General features: G+C 47.6%; 2 protein-coding genes and 1 pseudogene across 2 annotated transcripts; 1 reads left to right on the top strand and 2 right to left on the bottom strand.

Annotated features, from left to right (window-relative positions):
• Window positions 1-1,951: 1,951 nt before the first annotated feature.
• On the bottom strand, window positions 1,952-3,958 carry LOC120691397 (zinc finger MYM-type protein 1-like). Its single transcript, XM_039974453.1, has 2 exons — window positions 2,966-3,958; window positions 1,952-2,879 (listed from the first exon to the last, which is right to left on the bottom strand). Exons 1-2 carry the CDS (start codon window positions 3,388-3,390, stop codon window positions 2,678-2,680), a joined length of 627 nt encoding a protein of 208 aa, XP_039830387.1. The 5' UTR covers window positions 3,391-3,958; the 3' UTR covers window positions 1,952-2,677.
• A 3,851-nt stretch (window positions 3,959-7,809) lies between these two features.
• On the bottom strand, window positions 7,810-9,395 carry LOC120689447 (annotated as a pseudogene).
• A 688-nt stretch (window positions 9,396-10,083) lies between these two features.
• On the top strand, window positions 10,084-23,898 carry LOC120689446 (pentatricopeptide repeat-containing protein At3g53360, mitochondrial-like). Its single transcript, XM_039971712.1, has 5 exons — window positions 10,084-11,096; window positions 14,103-14,106; window positions 15,107-16,309; window positions 22,869-23,029; window positions 23,113-23,898. The coding sequence occupies exons 1-5, from the start codon at window positions 10,170-10,172 to the stop codon at window positions 23,896-23,898; spliced, it is 3,081 nt and encodes a 1,026-aa protein (XP_039827646.1). The 5' UTR covers window positions 10,084-10,169.
• Window positions 23,899-24,602: the final 704 nt, after the last annotated feature.

The raw sequence follows: 24,602 nt of genomic DNA, 5'->3' as shown, positions 1-24,602 counted from the left end.
CGGTGCCATCTAGGCATCATCGCCGGGCTTGTTAGCTGCCGGGCTGCTGGCTGGTCGCCGATCGCGAGGTGCTGTCGACTGGGGCGCTGAGTTCGCCAGGCCATCGAGAGGATCGCCGGGCTGTGAAGATAGCGGCCGCTTAGGCATGTAATCATCTGCCATGCCGTGGGCACTGCACTGGCCACTGCCGGGCCGCCGCCACCGCCAAGATATTCGTGCGTCGTGCTCGCACTCAATCACCACTCACGCTTTAATTAATCACCCCTCATGATTAGCACCGCCTCTTCCAAATTCTTTCTTTCTTTCTTTCAAATAATATTTGTAAACTATAACTAACTTGGCAAAACAAGTAGTAGTAAAAAAATATTCAGTTGTAAGTAACTCGCACCCTGATGACTAATAATTTATCCGAATGAATGTGGATGCAGGGTGCTCATATTCGTTCGTCTGATCGCCTTCACGCTGTTCGTGATCTGGCGCATCTCGCACCGCAACCCGGACGCGCTGTGGCTGTGGGTGACCTCCAACGCGGGCGACTTCTGGTTCGGCTTCTCCTGGCTGCTCGACCAGCTGCCCAAGCTGAACCCCATCACCCGCGTGCCCGACCTGGTGGTGCTCCGGCAGCGGTTCGACCGCGCCGACGGCACCTCCCGCCTCCCCGGGCTCGACATCTTCGTCACCACGGCCGACCCGTTCAAGGAGCCCATCCTCAGCACGGCCAACTCCATCCTGGCCGCCGACTACCCCGTGGAGCGCAACACCTGCTGCCTCTCCGACGACTCGAGCATGCTGCTCACCTACGAGGCCATGGCGGAGGCCGCCAAGTTCGCCACCGTCTGGGCGCGGGCCCGAGAGCTACTTCGAGCTCAAGAGCCACCCCTACATGGGCCGCGCGTAGGAGGACTTGGTCAACGACCGCCGCCGCGTGCGCAACGAGTACGACGAGTTCAAGGTGCAGATCAACGGGCTGGAGCACGAGATCAAGCAGCGCTCCGACGCGTACAACGCCGCCAGGGGGCTCAAGGACGGCGAGCCCAGGGCCACCTGGATGGCCGACGGATCCCAGTGGGAGGGCACCAGGGGCGGATCTAGGAAAAAAAATGGGGGGGGGGGGCTGAGGGCTGACGCAACCAACAATTATATTATCTCAATTCTCATAATAGAGCAGCATCATAGTTCAAAGTAGCATATATAAAAACAGAGAGGAATAATACAAATTACATGTTGAAAAAGTAGCCAAAGACAAATCGACAATTTCTCCACACCAAACACCTACTTGATACCCATTATTTTTCATGAGGAGCAATCTGCACAAGATTTAAGAGAAAATTAATTGGCGAGAAATGGCAGATAACAACTTGAAAATGATTTTGAATATTGGAAAAGAATGAACAATGGAGCATACCACTAAATTCTGTTTAGGCAACAACATACGGCGTTTTTTCATCTCTTCAAAATGTTGCATGATTTTTTCATTACCAATGCTTCTAAATATATGCTTCTCAATGTAGCATATCATCAAGTCATTGAACCATTCATCCCCCATTTTGTTACGCAAGTCTGTCTTTATAAGGGACATAGCTGAAAACACCCTCTCAACTGAAGCCGTGGCCATCGGAAGTATCAAAGTTAGCTCAATGAGCCGATAAACCAATGGGTAAGATGTGTGCATTGTCTTCGTAACCATAATTTCAGCAACTTTTGAAAGTTCTTTACATCCACTAAAATATTGAGTTCTCCTAGCACGGTTGATAAAGTCCTTAAGTTGGCCCGGTAACAATAAAAGATCCGCAACATTGAAATCTTCAGCATAAATTTCAGCAAGTCTCACGAGTTTATCCACATCAAAACTAGAGAAATTATTCCTTGGATTAAGAGAAGCCAAGCATACTAATAGCTCTGAACTAACTTCATTGAACCGATGATTCATCTCTGACATAATAGCATCAATGGCAGCAAGGAAAATCTCAACATTGTAATAATGCATATTTGTTACCTTTTGCCTTCTACGTGCAGATGTCCCTCTAGCATTTACTTCCTTGTCCATATTGGGCACTTTAATCTCATTTTTATCACAGAATAACTTCACCTTTTTGAATAATGGCTCCCATCCATTATCCCTCATATCCTGCAAGCGATCTCTGACATCCATTATCAAATTCATTGCTTCAACAATATCTTGATCCTTCCTTTACAAAGCCTTTGACAAACTGTCTGTAGTGCTCAATAATTCTATCATCAAGTGCATGATGAACACAAAATCAAAGATTTCCATTTTACCAATTAAACCAAAAGCCCCACCATTACATGTTGGTTTAATAGAATCCTTCTTTACAATCTCTAGTACCTCCAAGATAGCCTCCCACATTACCAAAATTCGAAGCAATGTTTTAAGATGTGAGCCCCATCTAGTATCTCCAGGTCTAGCTAGACTACTTTCTTGGTTCATACCTCTTCCAGTTGTAATCTCACCATTCTCCAACTTTTGTAGCAACACATCATGATGTTTTGCAAGCAATGCATCCTTTCTCATACAAGATGCACCCACAGTGTTGACTATTAAAGGAACATAGTTAAAGAAATCTGCAATGGCGGGGGTAGAAGTTGAAACAGCAACAACCACTAACTGCAACTGGTGGGCAAAGCAATGCACATAGATAGCATTTGGATTTATATCTCAAATCAATCTCTGAACACCATTAAATTCACCTCTCATATTAGAAGCACCGTCATAACCCTGCCCACGAAGCATAGAGATGGATACCTTGTGGCTGGAAAGCATATTGACCAAAGCTTCTTTCAATGCAGCTGATGTACATTTCTCAATATGTTTAAGTCCAAGAAACCTCTCCATGATCTTTCCTTCATCATTCACAAACCTGCATAACACATTCCATTGTGTGTTACTAATAAATAAAATTTAAAATTGTGAAATTAAAATGACATAATCCATGAGACTACTAACCTCAAAATCATAGCCATTTGCTCCTTTATTGATACATCTCTAGACTCATCAATTAGCACTGAGAAATGCCTACCCCGAATCTCATCCATAATCACTGCAGTGACCTCCTCTGCACAAGCTTTGGTAAGGTCCTTTTGTATATCAGGAGCCAACATTTGACAATGTTTAGAACCTTTTTCATATGCATCTTTCACCTTCTTTTTCTTGTTCTTGTACCAGTCAACCATCTCTCTAAATGTACCTTTGTTTAGAGAAGTAGAAGCCTCATCATGTCCATGAAAAGCTTCTCCTTGTTCAATGAGAAATCTTACAATTTCTAAAGAAGAGGTCAAACGAATTTTGTATCGAGCTTCTTCCTCTTTAGTGTACTTAACAACTTTGTTAGTCACACTTGTCCTCTGGTTCATGAAGTCGTCACACTTCATAATTGCATTGTTGTGAAAGTGGGAGGCAGCATGCTTATCAAATCTTTCCAAAGCCTTCTTCCATTTCTCATAACCTTTTTTTGCAAAGACATCACTCCCAAATTTTTCAAGCTTGCCGGGCTGAAAGAAAAGATAACAGTACAAGCAAAATGCAGCATCCTTTGATTCACTATACTCCAACCAATCATATTTTGCAAACCAACTTTGTTGGAAGGATCTCCATTCACCACTTTGTCATTTGCGAGGAAATGAAATACCAACCGGTTGAGTTGGTCCTCTCAAAGCATATGCTCTTTTCACTTGATCTCTAATTTTAAATGGATGCTCATCAATTGGTATGCACATTCCTGGGTCACTAACAATATCCGAAGAACGAAATTCCATCCGTGATAATTTTGGTGGCCTTGTGTTCTCATTATTCTCTAGGCTAGGAGTACTGCTACTGCTTGAATAATAGTTGAACAATGTTCTTTTCGACATCTTGCAATCTAGGGATGAATTCAAGGTTCAATTGGCTACTCAGTATACTAAAAGTAACAATTTCACTATTAATTTTTAGCCAATTGTATTTCTATAGGACTATCAGGAGTAGGGATGAAAACGGTCGGAAACGGTAATTATTCGATAATCAGTTTTTTGGTCGTTTTTCTTTGATTGCGAATAAATAGGATATAGAATCTTGTATACAAATTTGTATTCTTGTTTTGAGCATTGAGCTTGTAAAGATTCATAAAAGGTAAATCTTAAATTCATCCTATATTTTCTCAAATGATAGATATAAAATTCGGTATGGATTCGGAAACAAATTCGGTATTTTTTTCACCTTTTTTTGTTGTAGGGAGCAAATAATGCATAAAATAATTTATGCAAAATTTTATTCTTATTTGTAATAATATGCTTGATAATATAAGAAATGATCACCATCAAATTTTATACATATCTATTTTAAAATATTAAATTTATTCTAACAGTTCAGATTACCACTTTCATCCCTAATCAGGAGCATACCTTGTTGCAGGGCGCCGACCACGGGGCGGGGCACTCCTCAGTCCTCACGCTGCGGCCTGCGGCCTGCGGTCGCCAGTCGCGAGCTCGAGGCCGCTGTGCGGCGGCGCGGCGTGGTGCTCGCGTCGGGCGCCGGCGCCGGCGCGCCGCTCCCCCATCCGGCCAAGCGGCCAGCCCCCAGGTCGCGTTGGCGGCTCGACGGACGGCGGGAGCCAGGAGGCGGGCGGCGGATGGCCGAACGGCGAAGCAGGCGGTGGCAGCTGGCGAACGTCGGGCTCGGGGCCGGCGCGCCGCTCCCCCAGCTGGCCAGCCCCCAGGTCGCGTTGGGTGGCGGCCGATCGGGAGCCAGGCTGCTGCCACCTGCCAGGGGGTATCCCGGACTGGTGGTAGGGTTTGATATTTTGGTGGGGTTGCCGGGCCGGATGGGCCATTTTGTTTGGGATTGGGCCGACCTAATTCTTTGGGCTGTGGCATATGCGGGCCAGGACTGATGGGGAGTTGGGGACAAATAGCCGGACGCAGGCCGGACTGCGGACGCGACGGCAAAATCTCCTTCGTCAACCTTCAGCCAGGCTCCAGCCCCTCCTAAGTTCCTTCCCATGGCGCAAAAAATAGAGGGGGGGGGGCTCCGGGGGGGCTTCACTGCTGCATTGGGGGTAGGGGGCTCAAGCCCCCCTGCCCCCATGTTGGATCCGCCCCTGGCTGGAGCACGAGATCAAGCAGCGCTCCGACGCGTACAACGGCACCAGGGGGCTCAAGGACGGCGAGCCCAGGGCCACCTGGATGGCCGACGGATCCCAGTGGGAGGGCACCGTACTGGTGAGTTTTCTTCAGTATTGCTCGCTCTTGTTACTATTCCATTCATACACATTTTTGGTTCGCTGACCAATACCTTGAGCACATGTGCTAACCAATATCTGCTCCTAGGCACCTAGGAGATACTTACTGGTGTACTCCTAGGATCACGAGCTGTCCATACTCACTCTGTTCGCTGGGCTGGAGCTGGAGCTGGTGGCTGGAGTGGTGTGAGAAAAAAATACTGTTGGTTGGCTGGTGGCTGGAAGATGGTGCTAGAGCGGTGTGAGAGGAAAATACTGTTGGGCTGGAGGCTGCTGGAGCTGCAGAACAGAATGACTGAGATAATTCAATATCTCGTAGGTGTGTAGGTACAACACCTCCCTTAAGTGTCATTTTAACATTCGAAAAAAGTTCCAAGATAAGAAGTATATTTATACTGGGACGACAGAGGTAGTACCGCAGAGCACACAACCGATCCAAGTCCATGGGGCACGTTCGAATCTCGTTTTGGTCCATTTTAAAGGACTGTGGGTTGGCCTTAGTCAGCGCCGTTGCCGTCGCGCTGGCCGGCTGGCTCGGTACCGTTCTCGTGCGGTGGTGCTGTGGCCGCCCCTCCGGCCCTGCCGCCGGCCAACGCGGCGGCAACCTCCATCTGCACCTCCACCCAGTGGCGGATCCAGGTCACAGGCATAGCTTTCAATGGAGGTTGCAGCCCGTAGGGGGGGCTGGAGCCCCCCTGTGGATCCGCCAACTGCCTCCACCCGCACAGCAACCGGCGTAACGATCACAAGGACCACATGTGCGTGCCAAGGTATTTCGATCCCTCATCAGAATGCTAGTGCATCTTGTACTACTGGGGCAGCGGCAGGCAGCCATCGCTCGTCGTCTCGCCGTGTCGCGATGGCCGGCGACAGCGACGCATCGTCCTCGGCCGGCCCCGCTCCCACCACCGTCTCTGCAGCACCTGGGGGCTCCCGCTCCAACAACAACCCCGTGGCGGGTCCGCATGATGACGACGATGTCCGGTGCGTGTGCGTCCATCCCATCCCATCCCATCCGATCCCGACGATGCTCGTGTGTTTTTGCTTGATTGCTCTGCTTCTGATGATGGCTCTGCTCATACAAATTTGAAGTCAATTACCTAAATAAAAAGAAAAAAACATGTTAATCGAAATAAGAAAGAAAGATTCAATTGTTCATTATAACAATCATAAGGCCCATGGCCCGTAGGCCATTTTTGGTTAAATTCATCGATCAAACTCCTTGCAAATATATTTTGTGACACAATAAATTTAATGTAAACCAAGATAACTTAATACCCGATCATTACAACGAGATAAGTAAGCCATTTTTGTTTAAATTCATTGATCAAAATCCATGCAAATAGATTTTGTGACATAATAAGTTTAATTTGAACCAATATGACTTAAATGCTCGCTTGTTTGCTTGCTGCCTGCGTATCTAGTCTAGTTATATATGCAAGTATGTGAAGGATCGGACAGATACATAGCCCCTCAATTATATTGTTTATTACTGGCCGGAGCACGCTATCATCATGCGCGTTCCAATCCCACCCATCCTGCTGCTTTTATTTGCTGCACTATTACTTGCGATACATTGATTACTAATGTATGCGACGCTACTGACTGAACTAAACAGGGCGCCGCCGCCATCGGCAGCAACAAATGACAACCTCGACTTGGATTTCCTGGAGCATTATCAGTCAGATCAGAACGACCTCGCCGTGAATTTTCTGCTTGACGACGACTACGTCCCCTTGTATCGCAACAGGTGAGTTGTTAGTTGCTCTTCATGCCTGCCTGTTTCAATTCGTTGCCTCATTAAATTAAGCATAGCGAAGCGATCGAGAGCTAGCACATATGTTACATCTCACTGGAATATATAATTAGATGAAGGATCAACATATTACATATATAATGCATTGAAAATCATTTTGTGCTGATGGCTGTCCTTTCCTGTTGGATACATGATATGATGCAGGACCAACGTTATCCCTGAGGCGGTGGACCAAATGCCGATACGTTTGGAAACAACGGAAACTGACAACCACACCATGTAGGCGGGAGGGAGGACGGAGCGGCGCCGGTGAAGGGCGCGGGAGGGCGGCCGACAGCAAAGCGAAAAATCCACATATACACAGTGGCGGAGGCTGGAATCACCGGCAGGGGGGCTGCTTCCTCCTCTTCTTCCTCCCGCCCCCCCTTTCTTCTGCTTCTCTCCCTTCTTTCCTCTTCTCCTCCCTCCTCCTCTCCTCTAATTTCCATGGAGCTCATGGGGGTAGGGGGGCTTGAGCCCCCCTTGCCCCCACGCTAAATCCGCCCCTGCATATACATGCGACCACGGGGTTTATCTAGACCATCCATACATCTCGAGATTTGTTCTAAAGTACAACTTTAGATGTATTGTACGGGCCATATTCTATTCACATGGTGGCTCTTGTTACAAGTACGTGTTTCTGTATATATACACCAATGAACTGTAGTCTGTAGAAGAAGAAAAAAAATCAAATGCCCTTTTGCAGCAACAGAAAAATGAAGGAGACTGTGATCTAACCTATGCCAACTACTGCCCAGAATGTGCCAATATCCTCCGCCTCTAGTGAAGAAAGCCCCTGGTGTACAAAAGAACCAGAGTGAGCATGTTGATTAGTTTCTTCACCTTCTCCACCCTCCAGCTTCCTTCAGACGACATACTATCATCAGCATCTTCCTCCCTCACCGTCACCAATGTCGAAACCGAACAACTGCTCCTCTCACCATGAAGAACAACACTGATTTGTCATCTTCCTCCACCTCAACCACAACCTGAACCGGCGGAGCCATCATGGTGTCGTCGTCATGAACAACCACCGCCACATGATCATCGTCCGGTGGTGACACCTGTGACACTGCAACCATGTCAGTTGCACTGAAAACGTCACGGTGGTGATCGGTCATGGTCACCGCAAGCAACGGCTGCCTCTGCTGACGATGCCGATCATCATCGGCAGCCTTAGAGAAGAAGACCTCGCCGTCGATGTGGTAGCGGCTGGCCGTGCGCACCTCCTGCGCCAGTGCGCAGGGCCAGCAGAAGAGCCACCGGGCGTAGTCCGTCACGGACTTGGAACCGCAGCAGGCCATGCTCCCGGGGAGCCCAAACTTCTCCCTCATCTGGATCCTCCAGTAGCCGCCGTAGAGCAGCCCGCACGCGCAGAGCAGCACGCCGGCGCCGCCCACCGCGTCGCGGATGTGCAGCGCCGACACGCCCAGCACCCAGAGCGGCGCGAAGCAGAGCAGCGCGAACGTGGCGGCGTGCACGCACGCGTTCCCCAGGCCCAGCCGCTCCATGTTCCACCCGAACACGCAGAAGGTGCAGGTGAAGGAGAGCCACCAGGCCGGCGACGCGTTGCCGGCGCACTCGAACATGCCGCCGGCCCACTCCGGCTCGACGACGACGTGCCCGACCGGAGAAAGGCGCTGTTTTGCATCGGAGACCATGGCGTCAGAGCACGCGAGCTTGCACGGCGAGCTGGCCTTTCCCAGCGGGCTGCAGACGGTGTACACGGCGGCGGCGACCGGCGCGACGACGCCGAGCACGAAGAAGCCGTCCTCGGGGAGCTCGGGGCGCGTGCGCCTGGTGTACCCCCAGTAGAGCCCGCAGAGCACGTACTGGCACGCGACGGTAAGGTGGAGCAGCGCGACGACGACGGTCAGGTCGGCGGCGTCGCGGGGTCGCCAGCGGCAGAGGAGGAAGAGGTGGTGGCAGAGCGCGGGGTGCTGGTAGAGGCTCATGAGCATGAAGAGCGCGTTGAGCACCTGGTTGTTGGTCTCGACCCAGCGGCTCCGGTCCGCCGGCGCCGGGAACGCGGCGTCGAGCAGGCCGAGGAGGAGGAGCACGAGCATGCCGCCGGAGACGCCAACGCAGAGGAGCCAGAGGAGCAGCGCGATGTTCATGGGGTTCTCGAGCCATTCCTTGCACGCACGGCGGAGGGAGCCCCGGTCGACGGCGGACGACGCGTCGTCGTCGGCAGATTTTGGGCGACATAAGGTGGGGAGCTGCCCGAGCCAGTGCGCGCGCTGTTGTGGCCTGTCGCCGGGGAGGAGGTGCTCGGAGAGCGGCGGCGAGGAGGCTCGGTAGCTGGGGAGGGCAGGGGCGTGGTGGTCCGGTGTGGCCGGGGCATTGTCATCGCCGGCGAGAAGCATGTCGGCGACGTGGCAAGAAGCGACGGCTGAGCCGGAGACTTGCAAGAAGTGGTACTGCCAAGAAGGAACGGCTTATGAAGGGCGCGATCCAGCAAACTGGGGTCAGGTCAACGTCAATCTTGGGTACGTACGATTTGGAGTACGTTTCACGTACGAGCTCCGGAGAAATACAAGCTGACTTTGTCCATTTGATTTGACGAGGGAATAAAATGATGGAGCTTTCTAATTTCTCGCTCCATTGTTTGCACCATTTTCTACATATTTTTTTCTGATAAATTTTAGAGGAAACTATGGCAATCGTGGTTTGACCTGAACTTTCTCATTAACACTGAAGCTGATTTTGTGTACTCTTTTTCATTAAAAAAACACAGGAGCAGAGCATCGTTGAGTTATTCCTACAACTTTATCCCTTATCCTTACTCGGTATTAGATACAGTGTGAACTGTGAATCTTGCAGACGCAGCAGAATCACTAGCATTTCGCGTAAGTTTTTCAGCTTGAAGTAGAAATCACAAATCAAGCACAATTTACAGGTTATTCCAGTTCAAAATCAGAATATTGACTGCGGATTACAGTATTAGTAGTGCAATGAATTTACAGGTACAGTGGATTGATACTGATACGTGAGAGGCAGGGCACCTGGGACAGCCGGAACCGAATCCAAGTTTTGCCGCCGCCGCCATCTCCTGATGCTGATGCTGGCTTCGCCCCTACGCCGCGGCGCCGCCCATCTCGATTTGCCATTGCCATCGCTCATGCGCTCTCCATCCCCGCATGAAGCCCACAACGACGGCAGCTCTCTTCCTCTCCTCCCGACCTGCCATTGCCCGCAGCGCAAACATGCTCTCCACCCTCGCCGGCTCCACTCCCACTCCCACTCCCACTCCCACCAGGGAGAGGGACCCCTTCGCCATCGCCCATGCCCTCTCCTCCATCGCCTACTCCTCGTCTTCCTTCACCTCTCCACCATCCCTCGCCACGGGCTCAGGGCTCCACGCACAGTGCATAAAGCTCGGCGTGTCCGCCGACACCTTCACCACGAACCACCTCCTCATCTTCTACAAGAGGCGCGGCCACCTCGCCGGCGCGCTCCGCGTGTTCGACGAAATGCCGCACCGGAACCTCGTCTCCTGGACCGCCATGGTGTCCGGCTCCGTGCGCAACGCCGCGCCTGACCTGGGCCTCCAGCTGTTTGTCTCCATGCTCGGCAACGGCCTCTGCCCCAACGAGTTCGCTCTCGCATGCGCGCTCGGTGCTTGTTGCCAGTCAGCGGTGGCCAATGCCAGGCTCGGCCTTTCCGTTCACGGCCTCGCTGTCAAAGCTGGCCTGGATGCCAATCCTTATGTGGGAAGCTCGTTGATGCTAATGTATGCCAGGCATGGGCGTACTGCTGCTGCGGAGCACGTGTTTGCAGGCATTGTTTTCAGAGACCTGGCATGCTGGAACGCGATGTTGGAGGCTTATATCTCGAATGGATACGCATGTGATGCGATGAGGACAGTGGTTCAGCTGCATCGCTGTGGAATAACGCCTGATGTTTTCACCTATATTTCAGCTGTAAAGGCTTCTTCGATCAACAGCGAGTTAAATTTTGGGCGGCAGCTACATGGTCTTGGCATCCACAACAGGTTCGAATCCAGTACTTCAGTGATGAACGCGCTTGTTGATATGTACTTCAGAACAGGACAGCAGGACATGGCTGTTCCAGAACCGTCCAAATTAAACCGGTTTAAGTGCGCTAACTATCATCTTAATTGTTAATCTAGTTGTCATGCACTTAAAATGATGTAATCCGGCAGCCTGTTGGGTTAAGGATCGAAAACACTGGAAGTCTCGCACGAAGACGAGCACAGATGATTACAAGCAGATAAAAGTTCTCAAATTTAATTTATAATGCGGAGTTTTGTAAACAAATTTACATAAAATATCAGAGTTCAAAATGCAGCAGAAAACAAATAGAAGTTTAGTTTAGAAAAACAACGATAACTACGATGACGTGAGGACGTCACATCGAACCCACCGATGTGAATCCTAGTTAGCTCCAACCAGCACAGCTACCTGAAAACATGATAACAACAAACCCTGAGTATACTAATACTCAGCAAGGCTTACCCGACTAGTGGTATATACTTAGCCGACTCCTAGACATGCAAAGCTTTTTGGCTCTGGAGTTATTTTGCTCAAAGCTACTAATGGTGGATCCTTGCTTTCAATATTTTAGCTCAAGTTTAATGTACAAATATCAACTAGGTTTGCATAAACATCTAGAGCAAACATGGTACATCACATTATATTTTCCAAGAGTATCATAAACATATATTCCATCCTCGTCTTTCAATTCTTATTCCACTTCTTTACTACGATGTGACGCAGTGACCAAGGCTCTCATATCCGCGAGTCACGGCGAATCGATCCGATTTAACCTTGCAAGGTGGACCTAACTCACACGACACATGCAAACCACGCCGGGCCACACGCGTCAGCTGTTTCCATCATTACCACGACATCTGAACCACGCCTGCTAAAACCCAGGTGAAGGGCCCCTCACAGCGAACTCCCAGAGAACCCGGAGGCGACATCCAATCCAACACCCGCTATCATCCCACGCCCAGCGTAGCAGGACGGAATTTAGAGTATCGTCGTAAAGTGGTACACAGTTTACCGGTTTCGACTACCTCCTACTTCCGGTATGTGGTTAGTACTGTTCAATCCTCGGTCATCAGGGCCAACAACGGTACGGTCCTCAATCGACACAGGCAGAGGTCCACTTTCCAAACATTTCATATCCGTGATCCAATTCCTCTCTGCCCGGTCTCCATTTTTTTTCTTTCCTCACAGATTCATTCTCAAGCCACTTTTCCATAAATAACAAAAACCTATAGCTCGCGAGTGACAGCAATCACTCGACTTCTACCGGATCCTAGTTAAGCATGGCAATACTAACGACACATGTATACTAGTATAGACTCAAAGGTACCTAGGGAGAAACATGCATACTAGGATTCCATACAACTCCTAAAAACGTAAATGCACAAATACTTAAATAAACATTGAACACTCAAATTAGGGGTTATGCTCTGGGGCTTGCCTTGGTTTGACACAAAGTCAGTTAGTTAGCTTGTAGTCTTGCACCGGCTTGACATCATCCCAGTCTAAGCATGCACTCCAGTCGGTCCTTCCGTCTTCTGGATTAGTCCACCCGTGCACCATCTTCTGGCTCGGCTTCAACATTGCCCTCCGGTTTCACGTGTCGCACATTTAGCGTACCTAGATGATATGCAACAATGCAAATGCAATGCAATTAAAGGAAAGACAGGACTAGGCAATCATTTATCGAGTAAACACAACAAACAAACTCAAAAGGCAAAAGAGTTGGTGCTGCAACACAAGGGTTCATTTAAGTATTTTAGCCTGAAGTGTTTCCTTTCGAAAAGCATTACTAAACTCATTTAGAAAAGCCAAGCAACATGTAAAGCAAGAAGGGTTAGATTAGAACTTTATTTAACTAGCAAGTAAAAAAAAATAAGCATGAGAGAACACCAAGACCATTTAACTTAACAAGCTAACACAAGCAAGCTAACAAAATTAACCAATAAATTGGTTCTCAAAAGTTAACAAGATCTACACATGAGTAACACAATAGCAAGATAAACTAACCAATTAAAGATCTACAACATGCACACCTCTTCTGATCATGAAACTTTTATGGTGGATTACACATGAAAAGACTAGGATGCTGTATAAATATTGCATGCACATGCTTTATAAACTAATTACTACCGACAAAACAAATTTTAGTTTAAGTTAAGCATGTGAGAGCTAGATAAATGCAAAACTCAACATCTTCTATAAGCACATGGCCATGTTAAAAGTTTAGAAGGCATAAGAACATCATCCAAGGGCAATGGAAATACATTTTCTATTTTTATACATTTCTATTACTTATAAACCATGTACTAAGCATTTAACAAGTTAATTCAAGAACTCGATCATACTACACTTAATCAGCTTGAAATTTTTACCACAGCACACACCTCACAAGAAGAGCCTACCATAAAAATTTCATAGCAATTTGAGTAGTACAACTACATATATGAATTTATGTCTAACAAACATAGATAAATATCGAGAGCAATATTTTTCTACTAACACATAAACTTTTATACCTCTACTGCACAGATCTTCTCACAAGGATTCCAAAACATATTAATTTGCTATTTTACGATTTTTCTACTATTTACTATGCATTTTCAAAGTTTCAAGCGATTTGGTCCCTGAAACACTATTTCTATGAGTCTATGACAGTGCATAAACCCCCCTGCATTTGTCTGAATTGCTGCACGAGGCCCTCCACGTGAAGTTGGAACAAAGGAGGTGCTCACGAGCTCGGTTTGGCAAGGGGAGGCCATGGCGGCTGTAGTGGGGTGGTGGGGAAGCACAAGGGGCTCGCCTAGGGCCGATTTGAAGCAAGAGCCGGAGTCGGAGGTGGTCTGTAGGGGGGCAGCGGCGGAGCAGCAGCTCGAGCTGCGAGGCGCGGTCATTCCGGTGAGGGGGCAGCCGATGTAGGTTGGGGAAGGGCCAGGGAGGATGAGGGCGTCGAGAGGGAGCTCACCACGGCCTTGATTCGGGCGGAGGAGAACCGGAGGAAGGGCTCGACGTGCAGGGCAAACGGCAGCCATGGCGAGCGACGTTCTTGCCAGCGTCGAGGCCGGTCGACGGCGCAGCGGAGCGGCACGGAGATCAGCCTGGCAAAGGGCATCCGCGGCGCGCAGTGGCTCGCAGAGGCGCGGCACATGGGTTTGGGGTGGCCGGCGACGGCGACAGCGGCAGAGCAGGGGAGCGGCGGCTTGGCGCTCGGCTCGTGGCTGTAGCGGCCATGGTGCGGCGCCGGGCCGATTCGGCCGGGGAGAGGCTCGGTCGGGCTCGTGGAGAGGCTGCGGAGTTTCGGGGCGAGGCGAATCAGCTCTGGGGAGTGGAAACGGGGCGGGAAAGCGAGGGGTGGTCGGCGCGACGTCGACGGCGCTCCGCTCGTCTCTGCTCGTCTCGAGCTCGAGGAAGGAGAAGAGGAAAGGCGCAAGGGCAACGTGGCCTCGGGGAGAGGACAAGGACGCGCTCGAGCGGAGGCCGAGGATCGCCGACGCGTGGAGTCGTCGCTGGCATGGGCGTGCGGCATGGGCGCCGGAAGCTGTGAACAGAGAGAGAAAATGGTTCAACGAAACTTAGCTCGATTTTGACCATCCAAAACTCAAAATTTCATATAGAAACTCGAAAAATTCTAAGAATGAAAGTTGTTCAAAATTTAATTTCCTCCAACTTTTGTTTTAGGCAAAACTTCATTTGAAGATCAAATCATGGTTTAAAATTTGAAATGTTAAAACCAAAGCATTAATGTCCTATTCAAAGCAAAATTAAAAGTTTTCTTCACTTTTTGCATAGCAACATCAAAATCCACCAATATGAAAGTTGTTCACAGGATAAAACTCTAAACCTTTGTTTTTAGGCAAAAGTTTATTTGTGCAAAAATTTAAAAGTTATTTTTAAAACATGTTTTATTGGATTTGAAAAATAGTCATCATTTCATGTGTTAACAAGCTAGCAAAATGTAATTAAAAACATTTTATGCATGCACGGTTAGTGTTAATGACGATGTTAAAAACATGATTACTCCTAATTACTAGGAATTAACACATGAGGTGTTACAATGGCCATAGCTATCTTTGGTAAGATTCGGCAAAAGGACACTGTCTCCTGGAACACGGTAATTTCCGGTCTTGCCAATGATGAGGAAGTGAAGGCAGCTACAGACTGCTTTGTCGACATGTCACTATATGGTTGTAAACCTAACCAAGTTACATTATCTGTCATGCTGAGGCTCTGTGGTGCTAAGGAGAACACCTCCCTCGGTCTTCAGATCTTTGGACTTGCCTATCGTCATGGCTACTCTGAGAAACTACTTGTAGCGAATGCGGTCATCAAAATGCTGTCTAGATGTGGTCTGCTCCACTCTGCTTATGGCTTCTTCAGTAATCTCAGTGTCAGAAATATTATGACATGGAACGAGATGATTGCAGGCTATGGTCTGCACAGTAGTTCTGAAGATGTAATGAAGCTCTTCCGCAGCTTGCTCTGCTTTGGATCAAAACCAGATGAGTTCACCTATCCAGCTGTTTTGTCTGCATTCCAACAAGCTCACGACTCAAGAAACCATGAGCAGATCCACGCATGTATTCTGAAACATGGGTTTGCTTCATGTCAGTTCGTCTCGACTTCACTAATCAAAGTAAAGGCAACCCTTGGTTCAGTTCATGGTTCACTGAAAGTCATCGAGGACACTGGCAAGATGGATTTGGTATCATGGGGAGTCACCATCTCTGCATTCTTGAAGCATGGCCTGAACGATGAGGCCCTTTACCTTTTCACTTCGTTCAGAGATGAGTGCACACAGGAGCCTGATGAGTTCATCCTGGCTACCATCCTGAACGCTTGTGCAAACGCAGCATTGATAGGCCAATGCAGATGCATTCATTCCCTCGTTGTCAGGGCAGGGTACAGCAAGCACTTCTGTGTGGCAAGCGCCTTGGTTGATGCGTATGCAAAGTGTGGCGATGTTACTGCTGCTGAAAGTGTGTTCACTGATGTTTCGTTGGGGACTAATGACACCATACTGTACAACACCATGCTGACAGCTTATGCCAACCATGGTCTGATCCATCAGGTCCTCGGGCTGTACCGAGAGATGAAAGAACTTCAACTGGCTCCAACACCAGCTACTCGCCGGCGCCGCGACATTCCCCCGCCATTGGTCGCCGTCAGCACCATCCTCGGCAGCGGCGTCGCTCCGGCCTCCACCGCCAGCGACCGGCCGCCGCCGCTCGGCCTCCACTGCCGGCCGGGCGCCGTCGCCCGTCGCCGAGGTCGGAGGAGCCGCGGCGCCTCGTCCTCGGCCCCGCCCGGCCTCTCACCTCCGCCTGGCAGCGCCGCCGCAGTTGCCCCGTCGGTCCGCCGCGGTTGCCCTGCTCGCTCGCCTCCGCCCGGCAACGGCGCCGTGATTACTCCATTTTTTTTTAATTTTTTTCTTCCAAAAAAATAAAGGCGATAAATAGATGGGGGCTTTGAGATAATGGCTGCTGCTGGATAGGAGCCGGCCCTCAAATAGCACATAGGGCCTTGATTTGAGGGCTCCTGTTGCAGTTGCTCTCTAGCCACGACAACGCGCCCGCCACGACCGCTCAGGTAGTCAGGTCCTCCTGCAACTATAACATATCCCCGGGCTTACCATTTTTTCTTTGGTAAAATATCTCCTATAACTATATGTATGAAAGTATACTTTACGTTGTCTGTCTACTAGAAAATAATTAAATAATGGCAGGACATGTGTATATTTTGTATGGTATATTTGTACTATGCATCTTTTTCTTTTTGACGTCAGGATGTAAGCATAATCTATCTGAAAAGCAACAGGATGTGAACTATTTGCTTGTACAAAGAAATAAGAGATCAGGGATGAGGGGCATTATATACATTTGTCTTTCACAACAAATCTACTATGAAGATTAAAATCCAGGGAACTAAAAGGACTCCATTCTCAGAATCTACAATCTAGATTCTCATAATTTGAAGATGATGCAAACTGGAGCTTAATTTCAATGTTTAGCCGCAAGAACTAGATGAGAACGTAATGATCGACCCCTGGAATTTGGAATGCCTGTCTTTTGGCTAATTTTGCTATCACTGGTATTGCAAAATTGCATCAATCAGTGTGCTGAGTTCTTGCATAGAACGAAAGATGTAATTTGTAAAAAAGATTTATAAATATTCAACATAATAATCTATATATTGCCCGTAGCAACGCACGGGTATTTTTTTTCTAGTTGTCATAATAAACAAAAATGTGTAAAAGTGCATGGGCAGAGTTGTCCGATTGTCAAAAAATTAACATAGCAGGAGTAAAATCACAAAGTTTAAAAAATGAGGCAAAATCACCATTCGGCTGCAAAACAGGGGTATAAATGTTTTTGCCCTTTGAAACAAATACCTTATTCTTTACTATATATATATATATGTCACCACCAGTGGTATATATGCAAATGTTAAAAAAAACACTGGTATATATTCAAGGCATCTAAAAGCCCTCCACGTATATCCGTGTCCACAGATACACGCGTGTGTACTTCCATGAAAAAGATGGTTTGTTTTCTTAGGAGAGCCACGGCGGAGTATTAGATCAGGCCGGTATATGCATTTACTTCCGCACATTATGGAAACGCTTGTGTATGGAAATTTCTTTACTTTTTTAGAAAGTTACACATAAGAGGAAACTCTCACGTCGCATTATAATATTTGCTAGCGCCCAACGAAATTCCAAAGGATTAAATGAGTAAAGGAAGTGGTGAGTAAAGAGTATACTCTATAGCCGGCCATAGAATAGCTTATTCTATAGCCAGGTCACCTGGCGCATCCCAATTGACCACCTGCTAATCCGGCCCGTAGGCAAAGCCACCGAGCGAACTGAACGGACGAATGGTACAACGGTCATTAGTTCACGGCGTAATCAGCGGCACAGCGCCAAACAAGGAGGAGCTGCTGGGAGCAATATTGCGTAACGAACCGTCCAGATACATGCATGTGCAGAGTACATGCAGGTTACCACATGCCGCGATGCACTTTTGGTTACATCTACGTACTTGCAAATGTCGATTACGATAATAAAAAACTAGGTTGACTGTCTAATTTTATTTCAAAAGTTAAACAATTTGTAAAGCAATAAACAATTCATTTACCACAATGGCCTAGGTCAGGTTACTAGATTTTATACTTCTTGTATTTGGTTATCCTCTTTTTTTTAAAAAAATAATTGTAAGTGATTTACTAGAATCAACGCCCTTATCTCTATACTTCTAAACGCGGCCCAAGCTCGGCCACGGCATCGCGCCACGTCGCCCGCAATTCCCGGCCGTCGGATCGGCCGGGCGGACGGCCTAGATCTTGTGTTTCCCGGTCATTTTGCAAAAAAAAAAACCTCGACATTTTGCAAAAAAGTCCTTGAACTTAGGACATTTTGTAAAAAAGTTCCCGGTCATTTTGCAAAAAAGTCCTCGAACTTAGGCCATTTTGCAAAAAAGCCCTCGACATTTTGCAAAAAAGTCCTCGAATTTAGGCCATTTTGCAAAAAAGTCCTCGAACTTCCTTGGAATACCAGATCTTGCGTTTCCCAGTCATTTCGAAAAAAAGTCCTCGAACTTAGGACGTTTCCCAGATCTTGCGTTTCCCAGTCAGATCGGTGGCGAGCGGTCTCCGCCGGAGCGGGCCACCGAAGTGGACTTTAGGCGACCGTGGCGAACGGTCTCCGCCGGAGCGGGCCACCGGAGTGGACTTTAGGCGTTGCTGACGAACCCATGAAATATGTCACCGGACCCCGTAGTAAGGTGCCAGAAACCAAGCCTTATACTAGAAGGGAGCCCGGGACCTCTAAAGACAGCAGTCTCGGATACTAGAGTACTTGTAACAGAGTAGTGAAGTACGTAAGCTTAGGGTACATTACCAGGCTAAGCTACGCGGAGCTTCTCTACCCCAGGATACAGGCACCACTTCTCCAGAGCAGGTCCTTAGGGGTCCGGGCTGCCTTCCAGCTAGAAGGGGTGTCCTCACCTGACCACAAGCCAGTAACTTAACTTGGATTGTTAGCCAGAAAAGACTCTGTTTGGGAGAAAGAACCGGTTAACCAGTAAACAGCCAACCAAAACAAATGAATGTAATCAGGGTGGAGTCGAGATAAGACCGAGAAAGTAAATCTCCTTTTTTATTATGGTTATCATGGTATACATCAGAGGTCGGGATTACGAGGTCGGACCTCTACTGCTCCGGACCACTTTTTGCCTGTTTGTGTGATAGGGCCAGAGGTCGGGTTTACAAGGTCAGACCTTGACCGCTCTGGACACACACGTAGGCGCCACGTTATTACAAAGGAGGAACCCTCTAAGTCCTATCTTAGGGGTAACCTATTGCTGCCTTCTATACAGCACGTCCTTCTCTGGTTGGAAGTCGCACTGCCACCCTTGGATTCTTTGTAGTCGTCGGAGATGAAGGCGCATTGGATGTGCCTGAACTGCATCATCCAGCATCACCTCGGGAGCTCGGCGGACCACTCCTTGCCTAAGAGCTGTCACATGCCTGGGTAGCGTGAGACAAATTCTTTGGCTTTGAATGGGAGAGGCCCCCAGCCGTCGTCGTATGCCACCGGAAGCCAGCCCGACCGCCGCCCTCGGCTGAACCCGGTTTTCTGCCCTGGCGCAGCAGAAGAGCGGGCGCTCGCTGGTCGAGCACGGAGCGTGGAGAAGGACGGTCATTCGCCGGCTCGACCTTGGTGCTGACGTTGGGGCCCCCGCGCCTGGTGGCGGGGTCCTGTTTGCAGTAGCACCAAGAGAGGCCCGGGACGGCGGCGGAGACGACACGGTCAACTTCCTCTGGGTAAATTTAGTCTGGATATATCATTATAGTTATCGGTACCTTGGAACAAAGGCTTTTCACAGAATTATGGTAACTCCCCATCCTAATCATCATGCTAATCCATCGTACGTAACTATTTTCATGGTAAATTTAGTCTCCTGATTAAAGTGTTTGTTCCCCAGGCTTGGTGTCAAATTGTGGTAAAATGATATATAGTGACTCAACCATTCGAACTATCATATACCTATTTCATGGTAAATATGTCTCATCATTATATATAGTAACCGGTTTATGCAAACAGGTTTACATCTAATTAAGGTAATTATCCATCCTAAATATCAAGTTGAGTCGTTTGCATTATCGTAACTATTTCTTGTCACTGTGCCCTACTATTACATCTAGCTAGTTAATCGTTCTTAGTTTCTCCTATATATACACGATGGGCTCTTTATTCTCGTAATGCATACATGTATTCTCGTAACCCTATATGGTACACTTGAATGCAGATATGGACGGTAGCTTGCCAGGACGTACCGATATAGGAAGCTGCATCAAACGGTGATTTCGTGCTGATATTAATGGCAGGAGTGCTCCCTGCTGATTTGGTGCCAGATGGAATTATCGTCACCTCGGGAGGGTCAGCAACCATTAAGGCATTAAGTAAGCACAGTTGATCCGTGATTCTGGAGCCGGATGCGCTTGGTTGGTGCATCAATTGGCCTGGACACAAAATAAGCTATTTTATGGCTGGCTAGAGAGAGAGTGTGTGTGTATATATATATATGTATATATGCGATCGTGCAAATTCTAATCTTTAGTTCCATCTCCATATTTTCCAAATACACTTACAAAATAAATCAAGGGACTGTTACAAAATAAATCATGGCAGGTGTCGCAGATGCGGGCGTGGTTCCGGAGGCCCTGCTCTCACCGGTTCTGTGCGTGCAGAAACTAGCCATGGGAATACTCGAGTGCAGCAACAGGAGAAGAAAATAGCTCTAGGGATGTCTCACGTCTCACGTATCACTTATAGGAGAAGAAGCACTCGTTCCTATATGTGCTCAAGGAAATCAAGAGAATCCATTTTGACGTTACTGCTCAAGGAAATCAGGAGAATCAATTTTGACGTTAATAGCAATTGATGGACATCATCACGTCAGTTACCAAAACTGACCCACATAATATCCATAAATTGAATAGTAACATGCATGTGTCTTATTAGCTGGTTAATTGACAAAATCAATTCTTTTAAACAGCTGAAACACCTCACGGCTTGGTCCTCTTGAATTACTTGCAATATTGGTATCTCCTAACATTGATAGTGTGCCTGAATTAATTCGGATTTAATTGAGTTTAAATAGGCCAAGGCCAAATGAATCCAACAGGGACTCCATCCATATTCCTGGCATATGCACGTACCCTATATATAGCCACGAAGTCTAGGGCCGTCGATGGCTTCTTCGTCGTTGACTCTTTTCGATTTGATAGATTATTAGTCAAAAAAATCTCAGGAGAGCATAAGCATATATATAGTAATATTTCAAAAGCAACAGAATAGGCCTCCGTCGTCTATCATGGCAAGCCTGTTGAGAGATGTGATGACAATGCTAATGCTGACCCTGCTCATCGGATCGCCTGCAGAGTGTAAGTTTTGTATATTTTTATTTATTGCTTCTTCGTAATCAATTAGATTTCATGATGGATCACATAAATACATATGAACGAACAAGATCATCTATGGAATGAAGCAGGTCGTCATCTGGAGGCTGCTGGGGGAAGTGCTACTGCTGGTGGTGCTGTCAACTCAACATCATGGTTAGGCGAGGGCAAGGTCACAATCATATGGTGCCTCCCAATGCAGTGCAAATACTTCGGCCCTAGTTGGAAGGACTGTTACTGCTGCGGGGATCCATATGAGGCTAAAAATTGCTATCTTACCAAGGGCGAATGCAGGGCTAAGTGCCCCGCCTGTAATCCCATATGCCCCCCGTCACCGTCGTCGTCTCGTTGAGTACCTTGATGAACCAAGGATGAAGTCGATCGTCAATAATAAAAGACACATACATCAGAAGGTGTCATTATTGTAACCAAGTCAACGGTGCTATGTGAAATAATAATATATTTAGTGCACCCATATACTTATGGGAGAACCAAGAGAGTGTTCATTTTTACATATTTTCTTTCCCCGGCCATACTTTCTTTCTTCGGTCATACTTTACGGTCCGGAATTTGGAAACGCATGAAAAATCTTGTTTTGTTGCCATCATTAGGTTGATTATTGGCGATCAGGATTGTCGACACGACACTTAGCGTGCCATCAGGATTATCATTTGGTTTTGACATGATTAGTGTTATCATTCTTGTGCTCGGAATAAAGATATCCAAGCTACTATTAAACTCACTAGAAAAAATGCCCGCGCGTTGCTGCGGGACGCTATGAATATGTACCTTCATTTTTATAGATGGTGCATCATAAATCAACATAACATAAGCAATTGATAATCTTCTCATGATGACATCTGGAAGTAATTTGCATTTGGTGCCCGACCAAAAATTGATATAGAAGGAAAAATGTTCATGCGTTGCTACGGGCAAAGTGGATATCCTTATTTTGAATTTTTTATAGTATCTTTTATTGAAATCAAGTAGCGGCTCATTATAAAAGAACATCAGATAGATATTTAGAAGTAGTGTACATGCATCTTGATCCTAATTAAAAACAGTCATCTCCACACCTAAACAGATTGCTAATAAAAAATAGTACGGAGTACAAGTAAAGTTCACCATCACGCAATACAATGCCTACCTCTTTTTGATATAAAGTCAACCGCTTTCGTTGAATTTGAATTGTCCACGTGATAATCCAATCATTGATCTGGCAGTTTTTGTATGAAAAATAGCCGAAATCAGGAAGTTACATAGAACTGTAAAAACCTGTCTCGCTTACACTCTCACACAAGAGCAAGGATGAGGACAGAAGGGCGTACCAAATGTGAAATATTATGACATGGAACGAGATGATTGCAGGTTATGGTCTGCACTGTAGTCCTGAAGATGTAATGAAGCTCTTCCGCAGCTTGCTCTGCTTTGGATCAAGACCAGATGAGTTCACCTATCCAGCTGTTTTGTCTGCATTCCAACAAGCTCACGACTCAAGAAACCATGAGCAGAATAGCAGATCCACGCATGTATTCTGAAATATGGGTTTGCTTCATGTCAGTGCGTCTCGACTTCACTAATCATAGTAAAGGCAGCCCTTGGTTCAGTTCAGGGTTCACTGAAAGTCATAGAGGACGCTGGCAAGATGGATTTGGTATCATGGGGAGTCACCATCTCTGCATTCCTGAAGCATGGCCCGAACAATGAGGCCCTTTACCTTTTCAATTTGTTCAGAGATGAGTGCACACAGGAGCCTGATGAGTTCATCCTGGCTACCATCCTGAACGCTTGTGCAAACGCAGCATTGATAGGGCAATGCAGATGCATTCATTCCCTCGTTGTCAGGGCAGGGTACAGCAAGCACTTCTGTGTGGCAAGCGCCTTGGTTGATGCGTATGCAAAGTGTGGCGATGTTACTGCTGCTGAAAGTGTGTTCACTGATGTTTCGTTGGTGACTAATGACACCATACTGTACAACACCATGCTGACAGCTTATGCCAACCATGGTCTGATCCATCAGGTCCTCGGGCTGTACCGAGAGATGAAAGAACTTCAACTGGCTCCAACACCAGCTACTCGCCGGCGCCGCGACATTCCCCCGCCATTGGTCGCCGTCAGCACCATCCTCGGCAGCGGCGTCGCTCCGGCCTCCACCGCCAGCGACCGGCCGCCGCCGCTCGGCCTCCACTGCCGGCCGGGCGCCGTCGCCCGTCGCCGAGGTCGGAGGAGCCACGGCGCCTCATCCTCGGCCCCGCCCGGCCTCTCACCTCCGCCTGGCAACGCCGCCGCAGTTGCCCCGTCGGTCCGCCGCGGTTGCCCTGCTCGCTCGCCTCCGCCCGGCAACGCCGCCGTGATTACTCCTTTTTTTTTCTTCCAAAAAAATAAAGGAGATAAATAGATGGGGGCTTTGAGATAATGGCTGCTGCTGGACCTCGAAGCAAGATTTAAGAGCCGAGAGATAGGAGCCGGCCCCCAAATAGCAGATAGGGTCTTGATTTGAGGGCTCCTGCCAGAGTTGCTCTCTGGCCACGACGCCCGCCACGACCCCTCAGGTAGTCAGGTCCTCCTACAACTATAACATATCCCCGGGCTTACCATTTTTTCTTTGGTAAAATATCTCCTACCACTATATGTATGAAAGTATACTTTACGTTGTCTGTCTACCAGAAAATAATTAAATAATGGCAGGACATGTGTATATTTTGTATGGTATATTTGTACTATGCATCTTTTTTTTTTGACGTCAGGATGTAAGCATAATCTATCTGAAAAGCAACAGGATGTGAACTATTTGCTTGTACAAAGAAATAAGAGATCAGGGATGAGGGGCATTATATACATTTGTCTTTCACAACAAATCTACTATGAAGATTAAAATCCAGGGAACTAAAAGGACTCCATTCTCAGAATCTACAATCTAGATTCTCATAATTTGAAGATGATGCAAACTGGAGCTTAATTTCAACGCTTAGCCGCAAGAACTAGATGAGAACGTAATGATCGACCCCTGGAATTTGGAATGCCTGTCTTTTGGCTAATTTTGCTATCACTGGTATTGCAAAATTGCATCAATCAGTGTGCTGAGTTCTTGCATAGAACGAA

The sequence above is a fragment of the Panicum virgatum genome, chromosome 9N (assembly GCF_016808335.1).
Source record: "Panicum virgatum strain AP13 chromosome 9N, P.virgatum_v5, whole genome shotgun sequence".
Classification (NCBI taxonomy): domain Eukaryota; kingdom Viridiplantae; phylum Streptophyta; class Magnoliopsida; order Poales; family Poaceae; genus Panicum; species Panicum virgatum.
Note: the sequence above shows the minus strand (reverse complement) of the source record. Positions and strands in the feature narration are given on the sequence as shown.

Excerpts from the sequence above, each read along its gene's own strand:
- LOC120691397 (XM_039974453.1), bottom strand. The coding sequence starts at position 3,390 with ATGAAGTGTGACGACTTCATGAACCAGAGGACAAGTGTGACTAACAAA. Across the intron at positions 2,880-2,965 it reads CAAATGGCTATGATTTTGAG|GTTTGTGAATGATGAAGGAA; the intron begins GTTAGTAGTCTC and ends TGTGTTATGCAG.
- LOC120689446 (XM_039971712.1), top strand. The coding sequence starts at position 10,170 with ATGAAGCCCACAACGACGGCAGCTCTCTTCCTCTCCTCCCGACCTGCC. Across the intron at positions 16,310-22,868 it reads CGCCGTCGCCCGTCGCCGAG|GTTATGGTCTGCACTGTAGT; the intron begins GTCGGAGGAGCC and ends AGATGATTGCAG. Across the intron at positions 23,030-23,112 it reads AGAATAGCAGATCCACGCAT|GGTTCACTGAAAGTCATAGA; the intron begins GTATTCTGAAAT and ends GGTTCAGTTCAG.